Source organism: Entelurus aequoreus, linkage group LG09 (genome assembly GCF_033978785.1).
Source record: "Entelurus aequoreus isolate RoL-2023_Sb linkage group LG09, RoL_Eaeq_v1.1, whole genome shotgun sequence".
Classification (NCBI taxonomy): domain Eukaryota; kingdom Metazoa; phylum Chordata; class Actinopteri; order Syngnathiformes; family Syngnathidae; genus Entelurus; species Entelurus aequoreus.
The window spans coordinates 44475998-44494107 of NC_084739.1; the positions used below are offsets into that span (position 1 = coordinate 44475998).

General features: G+C 43.5%; 1 protein-coding gene across 2 annotated transcripts in view; it reads right to left on the reverse strand.

Moving 5' to 3' along the window:
- thada (THADA armadillo repeat containing) overlaps nt 1-18110 on the reverse strand; it is a 251978-nt gene that overhangs the window by 189783 nt on the left and 44085 nt on the right. For both annotated transcript variants that reach the window (XM_062058803.1, XM_062058804.1), the window contains exon 23: nt 1304-1436. In XM_062058803.1, coding sequence (XP_061914787.1) covers nt 1304-1436 — 133 coding nt within the window. The remainder of the gene's footprint in view (nt 1-1303; nt 1437-18110) is intronic.

The following is an 18110-nucleotide window of genomic DNA, read 5'->3' on the forward strand; positions in this document are numbered from 1 at the left end:
AATGGTAAATTGGTTATACTTTTATAGCGCTTTTCTATCTTCAAGGTACTTAAAGCGCCTTTGACACTATTTCCACATTCACCCATTCACACACACATTCACACACTGATGGCGGGAGCTGCCATGCAAGACCCTAACCACGACCCATCAGCAGCAAGGGTGAAGTGTCTTGCTCAAGGACACAACGGACATGTCATGGTTGGTAGAAGGTGGGGATTGAACCAGGAATCCTCAGGTTGCTGGCACGGCCACTCTCCCAACCGCGCCCATATTTTTTGTCAACTTTCCCAGGAGATTTTAAAGTGCAAATATTGATGCTCCTGTTAGACAGATGTAATAAATGTGTTTGGGAAATACCTTAGTTTTTTGGTGCTAAATTAACCACAACATTAGCGCCGCAAAGTAAATGTCGCTCTTGGTCCGACGTTTCCTTAAACATTTAGTTGAAAAAAAACCCACTTAAAGCCTTGTCCAGCAGTTAACTGACGTATACTACTGATGTTTAGCTAAATTTTACTGCAAATGGATGTCGGATCTAAATTTCGGTTATTGGCCTCTTTGACTACTAATAATCGGTATCGGCCCTGAAAAAGAACATATCAGTCGATTTCTAGTATATAGTGGTACTTTGGTTTTCATACCCCTTTGTTTTGAGTGAACATTTTCTCCTAGTGTATGTATTGGTTTTCACACTGTCTCAGTTTGATAATGATAAAACACATTTTGTTGAATCAGTCTCTGGACTGTTTGAGTACGGCTGCAAAATAAGACACTATGGGGCCAAAAAAGTTGCAAGTGCCAGCACTTTGATAAGAAGTTGAGAAACACTATCAGATTCAAGAAAGAATTCCTAGCAAATTAAGAAGATGGTGTCCATGTGGCTCTCTCCTCCCCTCATTTTCTACACTCATTCCAAGACCACAGCAAACAATTTATCAACTAGTCCATCGCCATTGCAAGATTCACACAAAATGATCTCAGAAGAAGTGCTCACTAAGTTTACAGTGTCCCAGAGTGTCATCAGCATGTTACAACAAGGTTGCAAAGTAGGCCTTTATGTGAAAATGTATTGGTCGATTCATGGATCATACACTTGCTGTGAATTTTTTAATTCAGCTCCTTGTTAGAGAACAGCAAATTATGCACAGAGTAGTGAAACATTGAACAGTTGGACATGTGCAGTTAAAAGTTTATATAAGGTTCACTTGTAAAACATTTTAGTACAATTCATCTTGAAATTTCACCCAAAACCAAATCTTTAGTGAGTAGTGTAGTAAATTTCACTCAAATTAACCATAGTCACCTGAATATAGAAGGGTATTCCAGCACTGCGTCGTGTAGCACACAGTTTGGACAAGGGGTCACTAGATTTGACTTCTTCCAGAACCTTGGACAACCAGCAGGCTGGAAGCTGCTGCAGGACTCTACTTCCACTCCTTTCACACAGAAAAACATGTACATTTTTAGTGTTGTTTATAGCAATTATTGACCATTTCTTTGACAATACAATGGAGCAGTGGCTACATTAACAACATTTTGTGGAATCAGGTACAGCAAACACTTTAAAAAAAGAATAGCTGAGGCTATTGTTAGAAGCTGGCCTAACAACAAAAACCCACTCTGCAATACAATGACAACATTTATTTACTGTATTAAAAGTAGGTGTAAGTGCCAAATTCTGTACTCTTATAGACACCTACCAAATTATCTTAGTAGAACCAACAGCAGGGCATAATAGTCCTCCATAAATATTGATTCATATAAAATCAAACGGTGCCATATTTTGATACCTTTGTTGTTTGTAACATCAATCAATCAATCAATGTTTATTTATATAGCCCTAAATCACAAGTGTCTCAAAGGGCTGCACAAGCCACAACGACATCCTCGGTACAGAGCCCACATAAGGGCAAGGAAAAACTCACCCCAGTGGGACGTCAATGTGAACGACTATGAGAAACTTTGGAGAGGACCGCATATGTGGGTAACCCCCCCCTCTAGGGGAGACCGAAAGCAATGGATGTCGAGTGGGTCTGACATAATATTGTGAAAGTCCAGTCCAGACATCACATCTGGTTGCAGACTCAGCCGGCTCAAATACTTGACGAGGAAACAATCACTCAAGCAACAATCAGAGCGGACTCAGCCTCTAGGGAATATTACAATTACCAATGCCAACAAAACAACTATGCTTAATATAATGTAATGTATGGCTCCAAGATACAAAATACACCAGCTGAATGCAAATTTATATTGGCTTTGCCATGTACATACTGATTAGGATTAACGATTTGAAATGGCGATTTCAACACTTTTTATGGTGTCAATTTATTTCAAACATGCATACAATTACAATGTAGTACATCACATTTTCCCAGTTTATTTTCATTACAGCATGTCCAAAAAGGAGTAGGATAAAGCACAATGGGTATTCAAAACTAAAACCAAGATGCACGTTACAACCAAACAGCAAGGGTGTAGTAAGTAAAATACTATTTCATGGTTTGGCAAAGCACCGTAGTCTATGTACTACTGCTATCTAACATCTTGGAATTGCAACTGCATTAAACATCTACTAAATAATAATTGCAAATGAGACTCAGAAATGTTATATGAAAACATGATATAATAACTACAAAGCACAGGTATCATAATCAGCTTAATTTACTCAAAAAATTGGTACTGTTGAGTACTGGTATCTAGGGATGATGTTTGATAAGAAATTATCGAGTTCGAGCCTATTATCGAATCCTCTTATCGAACCGATTCCTTATCGATTATCTTATCGAGTCCAGATAGGTTATTGTATATGGGGAAAAAAACACAATATTTGGTTTAACAAAAGCTCACTTTTATTATATAAGAAAAAAATGAAATCTAATAAATAAATAAATATTGACTGTTACCCCCCCTAAAAAAAAAAAAAAATAAATAAATATTGACTGTTGTTACCCAAAGTATATTAAGTGGGATTTTTAGGAAAAACAAATATATACAGTAACACAAAAACAACCTGTCTCTGTGATCACTATAGGTGTATAAATAATGATATAGTGTTAAATAAAATTAGTCCCTTGGGCACAACACTGAAAATAATACAGCTCTCCAAAAAGTGCACTTCTGCTGCTATTTGACATAACTGTTTGTTATGATGCTTTGACATTTTTGCACTTTATTTCTTTATTGAAAGAACATTCTATGAAGAGAAAAGTTGTTTGCAAATGTGGTTACAATGCTAAAAAATGAAAAGTTAAAGCTAAAAAAAGAAATACACTTTATTGAGTTAACATTATTTCTTTATAGGGGGAAAGATGTGATGTTATGAGCTAGGGCAGGGGTCGGCAACCTTTACCACTCAAAGAGCCATTTTGGCAAGTTTCACAAATTAAAGAAAGTGATGGGAGCCACAAAAAAAATTTACAATTTAAAATGAAAAACACTGCATACAGAGCTTAAATGCTTTGTGCTATATTAACCAGGGGTCTCCGACACACGCACCGGCACGCACTTTAATGTGGACATTTGATGTTAGTGCAGCCCGCGAGTTTTGAATGAATGGCGCTTGATAGCGTCATACTTGCCAATCCTCTCATTTTTCCCCGGGAGACTCCCGAATATCAGAGCGTGATGACACCGCCCTCTACAGTCTGCCCTAACAGTGTACCTGCTTTACCACACGTAAGTGACAGCAAGGTGTACTACCGCAGCAACCACACATCTTACACTGACGGTGCCAATACCCAGAATCCCATGCAGCACTAACTCTTCCGTACTAGTTCAGCAACCACACATCTTACACTGACGGTACCAATACACATCTGACACTGACGGTACCAATACACATCTTACACTGACGGTACCAATACCCAGAATCCCATGCAGCACTAACTCTTCCGCTCAACCAACGCAAGGAGAGGGGGGGGGGGTTGATGTGTGGGGGGGTTGTGGTAGCGGGGTGTATAATCTAGACCGGAAGAGTTAGGACTGCATGGGATTCTGGGTAATGGTTGTGTTGTGTTTATGTTGTGTTACAGTGCAGATGTTCTCCAGAAATGTGTTTTTCATTCTTTTTTGGTGTGGGTTCACAGTGTGGCGCATATTTGTAACGTAACAATGTTAAAGTTGTTTGATACAGCTACCGTCAGTGTAAGCTGTGTGGCTGATGAGTAAGTATGCTTTGCTGTCTCCTGTGTGTGCGATTAATAACAACATGCAACATGCGGCTGGACTGGCACGCTGTATGTAAATGCTATAGAGGACAATTACTGCAGTGCAATCAGGGCACGCCCTTTGTCTAGTATTTATAGTCTAAATAGGATTATTTTTTCCCTGGGAGTTATTTATGAGAGACACTGAGATCCATAAGTCTCCTGGGAAAATCGGGGGGTCGGCAAGTATGTAGCTGAGCCGCATCAGAGTGGTCAAAGAGCCGCATGCGGCTCCGGAGCCGCGGGTTGCCGACCCCTGAGCTAGGGAATATAACAACTACACTACCCAGCATGCAATGGGAGTGACGAGCATGCGCGGTAGCCCCGAAAAGTGTTGTTGCATGTCGCCACCCGGCAGCTAAGAATGAGGTTATGAGCACGCTGTGAAAGTAAACGTCAAGAACTCCGCCAACACGCCTCGTCTGCATTATTTATAATCAGACAGACAACACATATACAGTGTGATTTTATTTTGTTTACAAGGAAAGAAAAACAAAAGGTAAAAAAGGGAGATATATGTTGTATATATATGTATGTGCTGCGGTTGCTTTAAGAACGTTGCGACAGCTGCCGTAAAGGAGGTGCGTTGCTAGCCTTGTTGCTATGTTTCCGGTTGGTCGTAAAAGTGTTCGTCATGTGTTTGTACCCTGCTCAAATCTCTCAGTAAAGTTATTCATTGGATTATACCTTTTGTTTTGAACTTTATTACACCTTGGAGCGCTTTTTCCGGTCCATTTTTTTCCTGCTTTCCCTATCTGCGCCTAATAACTGAGCTACGTGACGTCATTTCTTGTGATGTCCCACGGGGAATTTCTGGTCGGGACGGGATTCGTTCCCAGGGATTCGAATAAAGAACCAATTCTTTTTCTTTACTATAGTGGTCTCGATAACGGGTACCGGTTCTCAAAAAGGGATTAGAGTTTGAGGACTCGGTTCTTTTCTTATCGAACAACCGGGAAAATCGGTTTCGAGTATCATCCCTACTGGTATGGTTTCTATGGTACCGGGAATTGGTACAATACCAATTAAATGTGAAAGGTATCCATCCTTAAATCAAAAGGCTGGGAGTGAGTGAGAGCTAAACAATTAAATGAAGTTATGAGTAACAATGCAGCCCACATGACCTGACTTGGCACATGTGTATCCTCTGACAAACAGCAGTTAGGTATGTGCTGTAAATGTAAGCAAATATTAATGTGAATGAATGACAAGAGGAATGTTACAGTTGTGTCAAAAAGAGACATAAAATGAGCAATGAATGTAAGAGTTAAAAAGAACACAGACATTGAGGCACAATCTGAGAGTGCAAACACAGTGGAACACACCGATGCCAGATCCCATGACAGAGCATCAAAAGACTGTGGTTAAGCACCCTGCAATCAACACCCCATTAACCAGCACACACGCTGCATACCGGCCACACACTGCTCTTCCCTTCCTGAAACACATGCATACTTCCACAAGGGCCCAGAAAACACACACATCACACAACCACTTGAATTTCACCCTCATTATAAAATACTCTAGCATTTATCTGATGGAATACAACAAGAAGAAAACAAAATCGACTGGCTGATACAAAATACTGTTCCGTCTGCGCACCTTAACTTTCATTTGTTTTTCAATATAAAATTAACACCAAAAAAAGGAAATAACTTTTCTTTTCAATTGTTTCCTTCAAATTGAAAGCATACAACTAAACTACACCATTAAAAGAGTAGTCTTGCAGTACACTGTATATACTGTATGTGTATGTAATAATGATATACGTTTGTAGAGCGCTTTTGTAGACACTAAAAACACATCAACACATTAATGGTGTTGATGTGTTTATTAATGATGTGAAGGTTTAGGAATTAACGTATTGTGTTATTTTCTACCAGCCTTCTTTCTTGCATTTTGCAACTGTAACAGTGTTTCCTCCAAAAAGTTCAATCATTTTATTCTTGATTAAATTATTTTCATGAGTGACCTAAACCGTAAGAAGCAAATCTATGTGATTAGTTATTTGCTGCTGAGCCCACCATTTTGTGAACTCGCTCATCATGATGACAAGATTAAAAAATCCTGACTTAACTAATCATCATTATTGTCCATATCTTTTTAGAGCTTTTTGCATTTTATCAAAAATAAAAAACTAAGAATTCACGAGTACATAAGTATTCACAGCCACTGAGCAATGCACGTTTGGCAGCAGTTAGAGCCTCAAGTCTTTTTGAATACGATGCAACAAGCTAGGCACACCTATCTTTGGCCGGTTTCGCCAATTCCTCTTTGCAGCACCTCTCAAACTCCATCAGGTTGGAAGAGACACATTGGTTTTCATCAAGGATGTCTCTGTAAATTGTTGTGTTCATCTTTCCTTCTATCCTGACTAGTCTCCTAGTTTCTGTTGCTGAAAAACATCCCCACAGCATGATGCTGCCACCACCATGCTTCCCTTTTGGGATGGTATTGGCCTGGTTATGAGCCGTGCTTAGTTTCCTACAAACATAATGCTTGTCTCATCAGACCAGAGAATTTTGTTTCTCATGGTCGGAGAGTCTTTTAGTTGCATTTTGGCAAACTTTTACAAAGGAACAGCTTCCCTCCGGCCATACAACCATACAGGCCTGATTGGTGGATTGCTGCAAAGATGGTTGTCCTTCTGGAAGGTTTTCCTCTCTCCAATGTTGTAGCTCTGACAGAGTGACTATCAGGTTCTTGGTTACCTCCCTGACTAGGGCCTATCTCCTCCAATCGCGCAGTTTAGATGGCCGGCCAGCTTTAGAAAAAGTCCTGATGGTTTCAAACGTTGTCCATTTATGGATGATGGAGGCCTCTGTGATTATTGAGACCTTCAAGGCAGCAGATATTTTTCTGTTCCCTTCCCCAGATTTGTGTCTCGAGACAATCCTGCCTCAGAGGTCTACAGACAATTCTTTCGATTTCATGCTGGGTTTGTGCTCTGCCATGCATTGTCAAGTGTGGGACCTTATATATAGTCAGGTGTGGTAGTCAGGTCGGGTTAATACCGCCACGGGTAAGATGTACCCCCGTGCTACCTGCCGCATTCGGGCAGATGGGGCTCGTAAGCCTTGGATGGCAACCTGTCTAGGAGAAGGTCACTCTGAACTAAAACCGGGACTGCGAGGAGTTGCGCCCCACAGTTCGCTATTAGCATAGTAAAGCCAACCATGGAGTACAAAGTCATCCCAAATCCTATACTTCCAGCGGCGGGAGTCCGCAGGAACATCGCAGCGGATGGTGGTGCTGGTCCTCCTCCTGGAGGACACCATGACGACAGGACCTCAAACCCTGGGATTGTCCCAGGGAGGGTCCTGTCCGAACACAGCACCACGTCCAATGCACTCATGCGCTGTCGGAGACCATTTGTTATGGGAACCTTCAACGCATGCACAGCGAGAGAAGAAGCGAGATTGATAGAGCTTGCACACTGTGCAGAGGAACGGGGAGTGGAGATCCTGGGGGTCCAAGAACACAGGAGAGTGCACACTGATGACCCCATCCTGTACTGCAGAGTGGAGAGATGCACGTTCATTTCTGCATCTGCGTGGAGGAACGAGGCCCAGGCCGCAACAGGCGGTGTAGGGTTAATGCTGGGCCCACGGGCACGTAAGGCTCTCCGTCGGGTTTACCACCACACCGACAGGATTCTGAGCGCAGAGTTCTCGGGCAACCCAGTAACAACAGTCATAGTCGTGTACTCACCCACCAACGTGGCACCATCTGACGTGGTGGAGAAGTTCTTTGAGGACCTTCTAAGAGCGGTCCGTGGCGTCCCAGCGCACAACTTCCTGGCAATCCTTGGGGACTTCAATGCAAGGCTTGGACCAGAGGACGCACCCTTCCCTTACCACGACTCTACCAACCGCAACGGCACCTACCTCACTGCCTTCCTCATGGAACACGAGCTACTGGCGGCGAATACCATCTTCCGGAAGAGAACAGGAAAGAGGTGGACCTTCCGAGACCGAGCCTCAGGAACACTACGGCAGCTAGATTACATCCTAGTGAGGAAGAAATGGAGGAACTCCATCCTGAATGCTGAGCCATACAGCACTTTTAGTTCTGTGGGCTCAGACCACCGTGTGGTCTCAATGAGAGTTTGCCTGAGCCTCAGGGTCCCCAAACCAAGTCCCAAGATCCGGTATAACTGGAAAGCTTTCTCAAGTGACCCTGGCCTTCAAACCAGATACGCAGAGGAGATGAGGAGACGATTCCAGCAGCTGGACAGGGGAGCGGAGGCCAGTGGAGAATACAGGAGATTCGTCACTGCGAATGAGGAGGCGACCAGGCTGTACGTGCCCATGATGGAGAGAGTCAGTACCTCCAGACGATCCAAACACCCAGAGGTCGTAGCAGCACGAGGGATGGTGGAGGAAGCCCGCCTCAACTTTGAGCGGGAACCAACTGTGGAGAGGCGTGGCGAGCTGAATGAAGCCAAACAGTTTCTTTTCAAATGCTATGATACCATCAAAGGGGAAGAACTGATGGAGAGAGTGCGGAGGGTGCAGGCGGCGCAAGGTGAACAACAGTATGGGGAGGCCTGGAGGGTCATCAATGAGATGACGGGGCGGAAGAGGACCAAGGAGGGACAGGTGGAGGGACACAGCCCGGAGGAGAGGGTGACAACCTGGTCCAGTCACTTCAAAAGGCTGCTGGGAGAAACAGCAGACGCAGCTGAGGAAGAAGAAATACCATCAGTCCTCCCAAACCTGAACATCAACGATGGTCCCTTCACACTCGGAGAGCTCGCCAGGGCAAAAGCCACAGTAAGAGTGGGAAAAAGCGCTGGCCCGGACGGCATACCCCCAGAGGTCGTGAAGAACTGTGATCTTGATGACATCATTCTAGAGTTCTGCAACCTTGCTCTGCTGCACAATCGGCTGCCTGATATGTGGTCTCTATCAAACATCGTACCAGTGCCCAAATCCGGAGACCTCTCGAAGCCAGACAACTACCGAGGCATCAGCCTGACCTGTATCACTGCGAAAGTCTACAACCGCATGATCCTAAACAGGGTCCGGCATGCAATCGACCCTCACCTGAGAGTAAATCAGAACGGCTTTCGAGAAGGACGAACAACTACAGCCCAGATCTTGGCACTTAGGAGATTGATTGAGGAGGTGAGGAAGGACAACCTGACTGCAGTCCTATGCTTCATAGACTTCAAAAAGGCATTTGACTCGATACATCGAGGCACGATGGTGAAGATCTTGAAGGCATACAGTATTCCTCCGAACCTACTCCGAGCAATAGAGTCCATGTACGCAGGAACAAGGGCCAGGGTGGTGACCCCAGATGGCAACAGCGAGGAGTTTGACATCCTGGCTGGAGTTATACAAGGGGATACACTAGCCCCCTTCCTCTTCATCATAGTCCTTGATCATGCGCTCAGGAAGGCAATAAATGGGCGAGAGCAGGAACTTGGCTTCACGCTGACACCAAGGAAGTCGAGTCGACAACCGGCAGTGGTCCTGACAGACCTTGACTATGCGGATGACATCAGTCTGCTCTCCAACAACGTGGAACAAGCACAAGAACTCCTACACAGGGTAGAGCTAGAGTGCGCCAAGGTTGGCCTTAGGCTAAATGCCAAGAAAACTGAGGTCATGACCTACAATGTTCCACCAGAACATCAACCTCTGATAACAGCAGGAGGCACTGTGCTGAAAGAAGTTGAGGACTTCAAATACCTGGGCGGATGGGTCAACTCAACTGAGCAGGATTTAAAAGTGAGGAAGGCACTTGCATGGAGGGCCCTGAACGGCATGACCAGTGTATGGAGCTCCAACCTCCCCCGCCAAATCAAACTCAGCTTCTTCTACGCGACAGTTGAGTCCGTTCTCCTCTATGGCAGCGAATGCTGGACCCTGAAGCCAACCCTGGAGAGGTCTCTGGATGGTTGCTACACCAGGATGCTGCGTGCAGTGCATAACATCAACAAGAGTGCGCACGTAACCAACAGAGTCCTCTACAGGGGAATACCAAGGGTGAGCGAGAAGATTGCTGTAAGGAGAATGAGACTAGCAGGGCACTGCCAAAGGCATCAGGAGCTGCCAGCCAGCAAATTGGTACTGTGGGAACCAACACATGGGCATCGGTCAAGAGGACGTCCCACACTAACATACGTGGACATACTCAAGAAGGATGCAGGAGCTCAGAGTACCAAGGAACTGGCCAAATGTATGGAGAATCGGGATGACTGGAAGCAACGATGGAAGGCTCGTCTGAGGACGACCTAGAGAGAGTGCGCCAGTCCAAATCACGTTCAACAAACTGAATTTACCACAAGTGGACTCCAATTAAGCTGTAGGAACATCTTAAAGATGTTCAGTTGAAAGAGGATGCCCCTGAGCTCACTTTTGAGCTTCATGGCAAAGGCTGTGAATACTTATGAACATGTGATTTCTTATTCTTTATTTAATACATTTGCAAAAATTTTTTAAAAACAAACAAACAAATAAACAAAAAAGTGTATTCACATTATTACTGGGTATTGTGTGTAGAATTTTGAGGGAAAAAAATGTTTAATTCTATTTTGGAATATAACATAAAATGTGAAAAACGTGAAGCGATACGGATGCACTATACTACATTTTCAATGTTTGGCTAGGTAAAAATAACGACATTCTATAACTTCAACTTGATTTAGAGTCCATCGGTCCGGTACATTTTTTTACTTGCAAGCCCAAGTCCAAGGACATCTACTTCCCGGTAAACTTGGTGTCTAAAATGGATTTTCAAATAAGTCAAAATGCCCGTTATCCGTTACGTCAATTTTCGAATTGTGCACAAAATCTAAAATTTGAAAAACTATTCCATATTTGTTTTTTTCATTTTAGGTCTGAAGAAAAAATATTGAAAAACAAGTTGTTTGTTTTAGTGTTGGTTTTATTTGAATGAGCGGAAGGTACACAGTTCCTAAATCTTCTCACCTGTCGCAGATCTAAAGAGGTTTTTCCACAAGCCACAATTCAGACAAAACATAATTACATTTTTTATTTCTTAGATTCCTTACAGGAACAAAAATAGTGAGGGTCAATAGTGAGCATATGAGTAATTGCTTTGGTAGTTCCTCAAAAAAACTTAAAATACAACTGTATTTGTAAAAGAAAAAAAAATGATTCTCTGCTCAACATGATTGATTGATTGATTGAGACTTTTATTAGTAGGTTGCACAGTGAAGTACATATTCCGTACAATTGACCACTAAATGGTAACACCCGAATAAGTTTTTCAACTTGTTTAAGTCGGGGTCCACTTAAATTGATTCGTGATACAGATATATACTATCATATATACTATCATCATAATACAGTCATCACACAAGATAATCACATTGAATTATTTACATTATTTACAATCAGGGGTGTGGAGAGGGGGGGGGGGGGATATGGACATCAAGTAGTGGACATAGAGAGAGAGAGAGAGAGAGAGAGAGAGAGAGAGAGAGAGAGAGAGAGAGAGAGAGAGAGAGAGAGAGAAAGAGAGAGAGAGAGAGAGAGATCAGAAGGCATAAGAAAAAGAAAAAGTATCTGCATTTGATTGTTTACATTTGATTATTAGCAATCCGGGGAGGGTGTTAGTTTAGGTTGTAGCTGCCTGGAGGTGAACTTTTATTGCGGTTTTGAAGGAGGATAGAGATGCCCTTTCTTTTATACCTGTTGGGAGCGCATTCCACATTGATGTGGCATAGAAAGAGAATGAGTTAAGACCTTTGTTAGTTCGGAATCTGGGTTTAACGTGGTTAGTGGAGCACCCCCTGGTGTTGTGGTTATGGCGGTCATTTACGTTAAGGAAGTAGTTTGACATGTACTTCGGTATCAGGGAGGTGTAGCGGATTTTATAGACTAGGCTCAGTGCAAGTTGTTTAACTCTGTCCTCCACCTTGAGCCAGCCCACTTTAGAGAAGTGGGTAGGAGTGAGGTGGGATCTGGGGTGGAGGTCTAGAAGTAACCTGACTAGCTTGTTCTGAGATGTTTGGAGTTTAGATTTGAGGGTTTTGGAGGTGCTAGGGTACCAGGAGGTGCATGCGTAATCGAAAAAGGGTTGAACGAGAGTTCCCGCCAGAATCCTCAAGGTGCTTTTGTTGACCAGAGAGGAAATTCTGTAGAGAAATCTCGTTCGTTGGTTAACCTTTTTGATTACCTTGGTTGCCATTTTATCACAGGAAAGGTTAGCCTCTAGAATGGAACCTAGGTAGGTGACCTCATCTTTCCTGGTGATGACACTGTCACCTACTTTTATGGTGAAGTCATTGACTCTCTTAAGTTTGATGTGGGACCCAAACAGGATGGATTCTGTTTTACCCAAGTGGATGGATAGCTTGTTGTCAGCGAGCCAGGTGCAAGTTCTACAGAGCTCAGCACTGAGGATTTTCTCCACCTGTGACTTGTCCTTGCCGGATACCAGCAAGGCAGAGTCATCCGCAAACAAAAACAATTCACAGTCGCATGCCGATGACATGTCGTTTATGTATATTAGGAACAGTAAAGGTCCCAATATACTGCCTTGGGGGACTCCACAGCTCACCGAGGGGGGGTGACACGGTGCCGTTCACCTCTACCACCTGCTCCCTCCCCTCCAAGTAAGACTGCATCCAGCTCCAAGAGGTTTTGTTGAATCCGATTGCTCTGAGCTTATCCAACAGTATAGCGTGGTTAACGGTGTCAAAGGCCTTCTGAAGGTCCAGCATGACCATGCCGCATTATTTGCCCGCGTCCACCTCATGTTTGATGTGGTCGGTCAGATAGAGAAGGCATGTGTCAGTGGAGTGGTTAGTTCTGAAGCCGGATTGGAATTCGTACATGAGTTTATTAGTGGCAAGGTAACTATCGACCTGTTCATAAACTATTTTCTCCATTACTTTCGAAATGGAGCTGAGAATAGAAACAGGTCGGTAGTTGCCAGGTTCCAATTTGCTTCCTTTTTTAAAGAGGGGAGTTACTCTTGCTATCTTAAAATCTTTTGGTACTTGGCCTTGTGTAATTGATAGGTTTATTATGTGCGTGATGATCGGGGCAATGATGGAGGCAGAGTCCCTGAGGAATCTGGAGGGAATATTATCAAGGCCGGTGGCCTTGTTAGGGTGGAGCGCGCTCAATTTTTTAAACACCTCATCAGCTGTGACCATTTCTAATGTGATATCATTGTTGGATACTCCTAGCTTTCTGTAGAAGGCTTTAATGTGTTCTACACCAAAGCGACCAGAGTGGTGGGACAGCTTGTTGACAAGAGTTGCGGCTATGCTGGTGAAAAAGATGTTAAAGGCCTACTGAAACCAACTACTACCAACCACGTAGTCTGATAGTTTATATATCAATAATGAAATCTTAACATTGCAACACATGCCAATACGGCCGGGTTAACTTATAAAGTGCAATTTTAAAATTCCCGCCACACTTCCGGTTGAAAAACTCCTTTGGATATGATTTATGCGCGTGACGTCACAAAAGCAACGGAAGTGGTTGGACCCCATCGGACCCGATAGAAAAGCCTCTTGTTTTCTTCGACAAAATTCCACATTATTCTGGACATCTGTGTTGGTGATTCTTTTGCAATTTGTTTAATGAACGATGGAGACTGCAAAGAAAAACGTTGTAGGTGGGATCGATCGGTGTCTTAGCGGCTAAGTACAATACTGTAATATCTGTGATATTTGCATTAGTGTACTGTCTTTAAGGGTTTGGGGAACGCGCATGCGCGGGTGAGTTGGCGGAGAACTTGTGTGTGTGAGCGTGAGTTTTGGCTAACAGCAGCTCGTGTATGTGTGTGCGTTACTTTTTGAACTACAACCAGTTACCGCTTTTTAATAAAGCGATTGAGCAGCGCTTCCTCGTCTGTGTGACTCGTTCTCCACTGCGGGGCATTACAATACTTACAGCAACACAACAAGGACTACTTTCTACGCCTAGCCGATGCTTGCCGCCAAACCCATGGATGAAGTCCTTCGTCGTGCCGTTGATCGCTGGAATGCAGGTGAGCACGGCTGTTGATGGGTTTCTATCTTCATTTGAGAACGATGCTACGCGCTAGCTCAGTAGCTAAGTGTGTCAGCGATGTATTGTCTTGGAGATAAGTCACTTTAAATGTCCATTTCGCGTGCTCGACTCTCATTTTCAAGAGGATATAGTATCCGAGGTGGTTTAAAATACAAATCCGTGATTCACAATAGAAAAAGGAGAGAATACATAGTTCTGTGAGGTCTGGTTGCTAAGTTAGCTTCAATGGCGTCGTTAGCACAGCATTGTTAACCTTCGCCAGCCTGGAAATCATTAACCGTGTATTTACATGTCCACGGTTTAATAGTATTGTTGATTTTCTATCTATCCTTCCAGTCAGAGGTTTATTTATTTTGTTTCTATCTTCATTTGAGAACGATGCTATCGCGCTAGCTCAGTAGCTAAGTGTGTCACCGATGTATTGTCTTGGAGATAAAAGTCACTTTAAATGTCCATTTCGCGTGCTCGACTCTCATTTTCAAGAGGATATAGTATCCGAGGTGGTTTAAAATACAAATCCGTGATTCACAATAGAAAAAGGAGAGAGTACATAGTTCTGTGAGGTCTGGTTGCTAAGTTAGCTTCAATGGCGTCGTTAGCACAGCATTGTTAACCTTCGCCAGCCTGGAAAGCATTAACCGTGTATTTACATGTCCACGGTTTAATAGTATTGTTGATTTTCTATCAATCCTTCCAGTCAGAGGTTTATTTATTTTGTTTCTATATGCAGTTAAAGCACGATGCTATCACGTTAGCTCGTAGCTAAAGCATTTCGCTGATGTATTGTCGTGGAGATAAAAGGCACTGAATGTCCATTTCGCGTTCTCGACTCTCATTTTCAAGAGGATATAGTATCCGAGGTGGTTTAAAATACAAATCTGTGATCCACAATATAAAAAGGAGAGTGTGGAATCCAATGAGCCAGCTTGTACCTAAGTTACGGTCAGAGCGAAAAAAGATACGTCCATCACTGCCTCTCAAGTCGTTCACTGTAACGTTCCTCATCTACGAATCTTTCATCCTCGCTCAAATTAATGGGGTAATCATCACTTTCTCGGTCCGAATCTCTCTCGCTCCATTGTAAACAATGGGGAATTGTGAGGAATACTAGCTCCTGTGACGTCACGCTACTTCCGGTACAGGCAAGGCTTTTTTTTATCAGCGAGCAAAAGTTGCGAAATTTATCGTCGATTTTCTCTACTAAATCCTTTCAGCAAAAATATGGCAATATCGCGAAATGATCAAGTATGACACATAGAATGGATCTGCTATTCCCGTTTAAATTAAAAAAAATCATTTCAGTAGGCCTTTAAGTCTGCTAGCTACCTCCATTTTGTCTGTAATGAGGGAGTCACCCTCCTTGATGCTGATGTTGGTGAGTCTTGTTTTAAGTTTCTGGCTGCAACCAGGAAGCTGGTTGTTGAGAATTTTCCAGAGCTCACGTGGCTTATTCGTGTTTTCCTCTATTTTGTCGTTAATGTAATTTTTTTTTAAGGATTTAGTCAGGTTGGTTGACTTATTTCTTAATTTATTGCATTGCTTTTTGAGAGTTGAAAGGAGTAATTTGAGGTTGATATTATTGGGTTGTTTATCTACTTCTGTTTTACATTTTTGGTATTCAGAGTATTTCCTGTCTCTGTCTTTTATGGCAGCTAATAGGTCCGGATTCATCCATGGTTCCGAGCGGGCTTTGATCCTGACTGTTTTCACGGGAGCCATGTCATTTAGTATCTTTAGGAACGCCGTTTTGAAGCGATCCCAAGCGACATCGACCAAGTTGCTCGCGAGCACAGGGGACCAGTCCCACTCATCTAATTTTAAATTGAAATTGTCATTGGAGTATTTTTTGAGGGATCTGGATTGGGCTGTTATGTGGCCATTGGCTTTAGGTTTAGCTATTTTACGGGTGCAGAAGGTTAGATAGTGGTCGCTAAGACCACAGATCATGACCCCACTATTTTTTATTTTAGGCCGGTCTGAAGTGAGAATGAGATCTATGGTTGATTGGGTGGAATCACACACCCTTGTGGGTAGCGCTATTAGCTGGGAAAGACCGTGCAGATTACAAAACTTGCTGAAGGATCTGAAGACAGGCGCATCTTTGCGTTGAATATCTGTGTTCAGATCCCCAGTTATAATTTTCTCCATGTTGTCTGTCCCCGCCAAGCATTCTTCCAAAGCCCCATAGAAATCACTCTGATTAGGGGGTCTATAAACAGTCCCTATTAGTACCGGCTTAGCATTTTTAAATTTGATTTCCGCCCACACAGATTCCAGGTCATTGTGGTTAAGATCAGTGCGAGTTATGTATTTAATATCCTGGTGAATATACATACAAACGCCCCCACCGTGTTTATCCCTATCCTTTCTGATAACCGAAAAGTTTTGTATTTCTATCTCGGAGTCAGAAATACTTTGATCAAATTTGGTTTCAGAGAAACACAAGATTTTTACCTTCGTGTTGAGGAACATTCCTCTGATTTGGTCGAGTTTGGCTCTAGAGAGGCTGTTCACATTAAGGTGGATGATGTGTAGTCCACTGGAACCAAAAAGAGCATCAGAGTCCGCTGTGTTGTGGTACTGACCAGAAAAATTGTTGGTTATTATTGCTGTTGCAGTTGAAGAGCAAGGAGAGAGAGGAGAGAGAGAGAGAGGCATATTGATCGTCCTCCAGGTGAAGGGGGAGGGAGAGAAAGGGGTAGGGGAGGGAGAGGGAGGAGGAGGCCAGGTAGGGTTGCTGGGGGATGGGTTGGGTTTCCTTTTGGCGGGCTTTTTTGAAGACAAAGAGAAAGAGAATAACGAAAATGTTTGTGTAAAGGCGCCTCTAAATCCCGTGTATGCCGCGTCCTCGACCGTCCGGGACCGGGGAGAGGTCGCGTGGACCCCCGCCATCTCGTGCAGTTCCCCGCAATCACCGATGTCTGGGTCGCCGTCCACCGCAGCCGCCGCGTCGTTCACCGCCGCTGAGTCGCTGCCTTCTCTGATGACCGGGTCGTCCTCCACCGCCGCCGCCGAGCCTCCGACCGTGTCGATGAACGGGGCGAAGTCCTCCGCCGAGCCGCCGACCGCTGGAGCACAGGTGAGCTTGAGCTGAGATGAGCCGGTAGCCGAGTTAGCTTCGATGGCGACGCTAGCAGTAGCATTGCTAGTCTTCGCCAGTCGGGACAACATTAACCGTGTTGTTGCAGGTCCAGGGTTGAGTTCAGTGTCTCCTGATAGTAGGAGTAATAGTAGTATTATTGACTTTCTATCTATCCTTCCAGTCAGGGGCATGTTCACTTTGCCTCGATGTGCAGACAAGCACGATGCTAACACGTTAGCTCCAAAGCCAAGGTGCTTCGCCGATGTATTGTCGTGGAGATAAAAGTCACTGTGTATGTCCATTTCGCGTTCTCGACTCTCATTTTCAAGAGGGTAGAGTATCCGAGGAGGTTTAAAATATAAATCCGTGATCCACAGTAGAAAAAGGAGGAAGTGTGGGATAATCCGAGCAGTTGTTTGGATTCCCGATCGGGAGCGAAAGAGGGTGCGACCGCTCATCTCGGCGTCTCTCACCTTTTTGATCTATTTGGTAGTTCAAAAAATAAGTTAAGGATTTTTCATATAAAATAAGCTTATTGATCAACCTCTTTGGGAACACATTGCCTTCCGAGTGAGATACGTCAATGGATCATGTCAAGTGGATAAGACAAAAGATTTGCTCGGTAGAAATGGAGAACGCAGCTACAACTTGGAACTGATTTTGTTTTGTGACTTTTGCCATTTAGCTCCTTGTTGGAGAACAAAAAGGTATGCAAAAAATAGTGAAACTTTTAACAGATGGACAAAAATTTAAAGAAGCTAAAAATAAAGTTTACCTCTAAGGGTTATAGTGCGTTTTAGATTTGTTGTATTT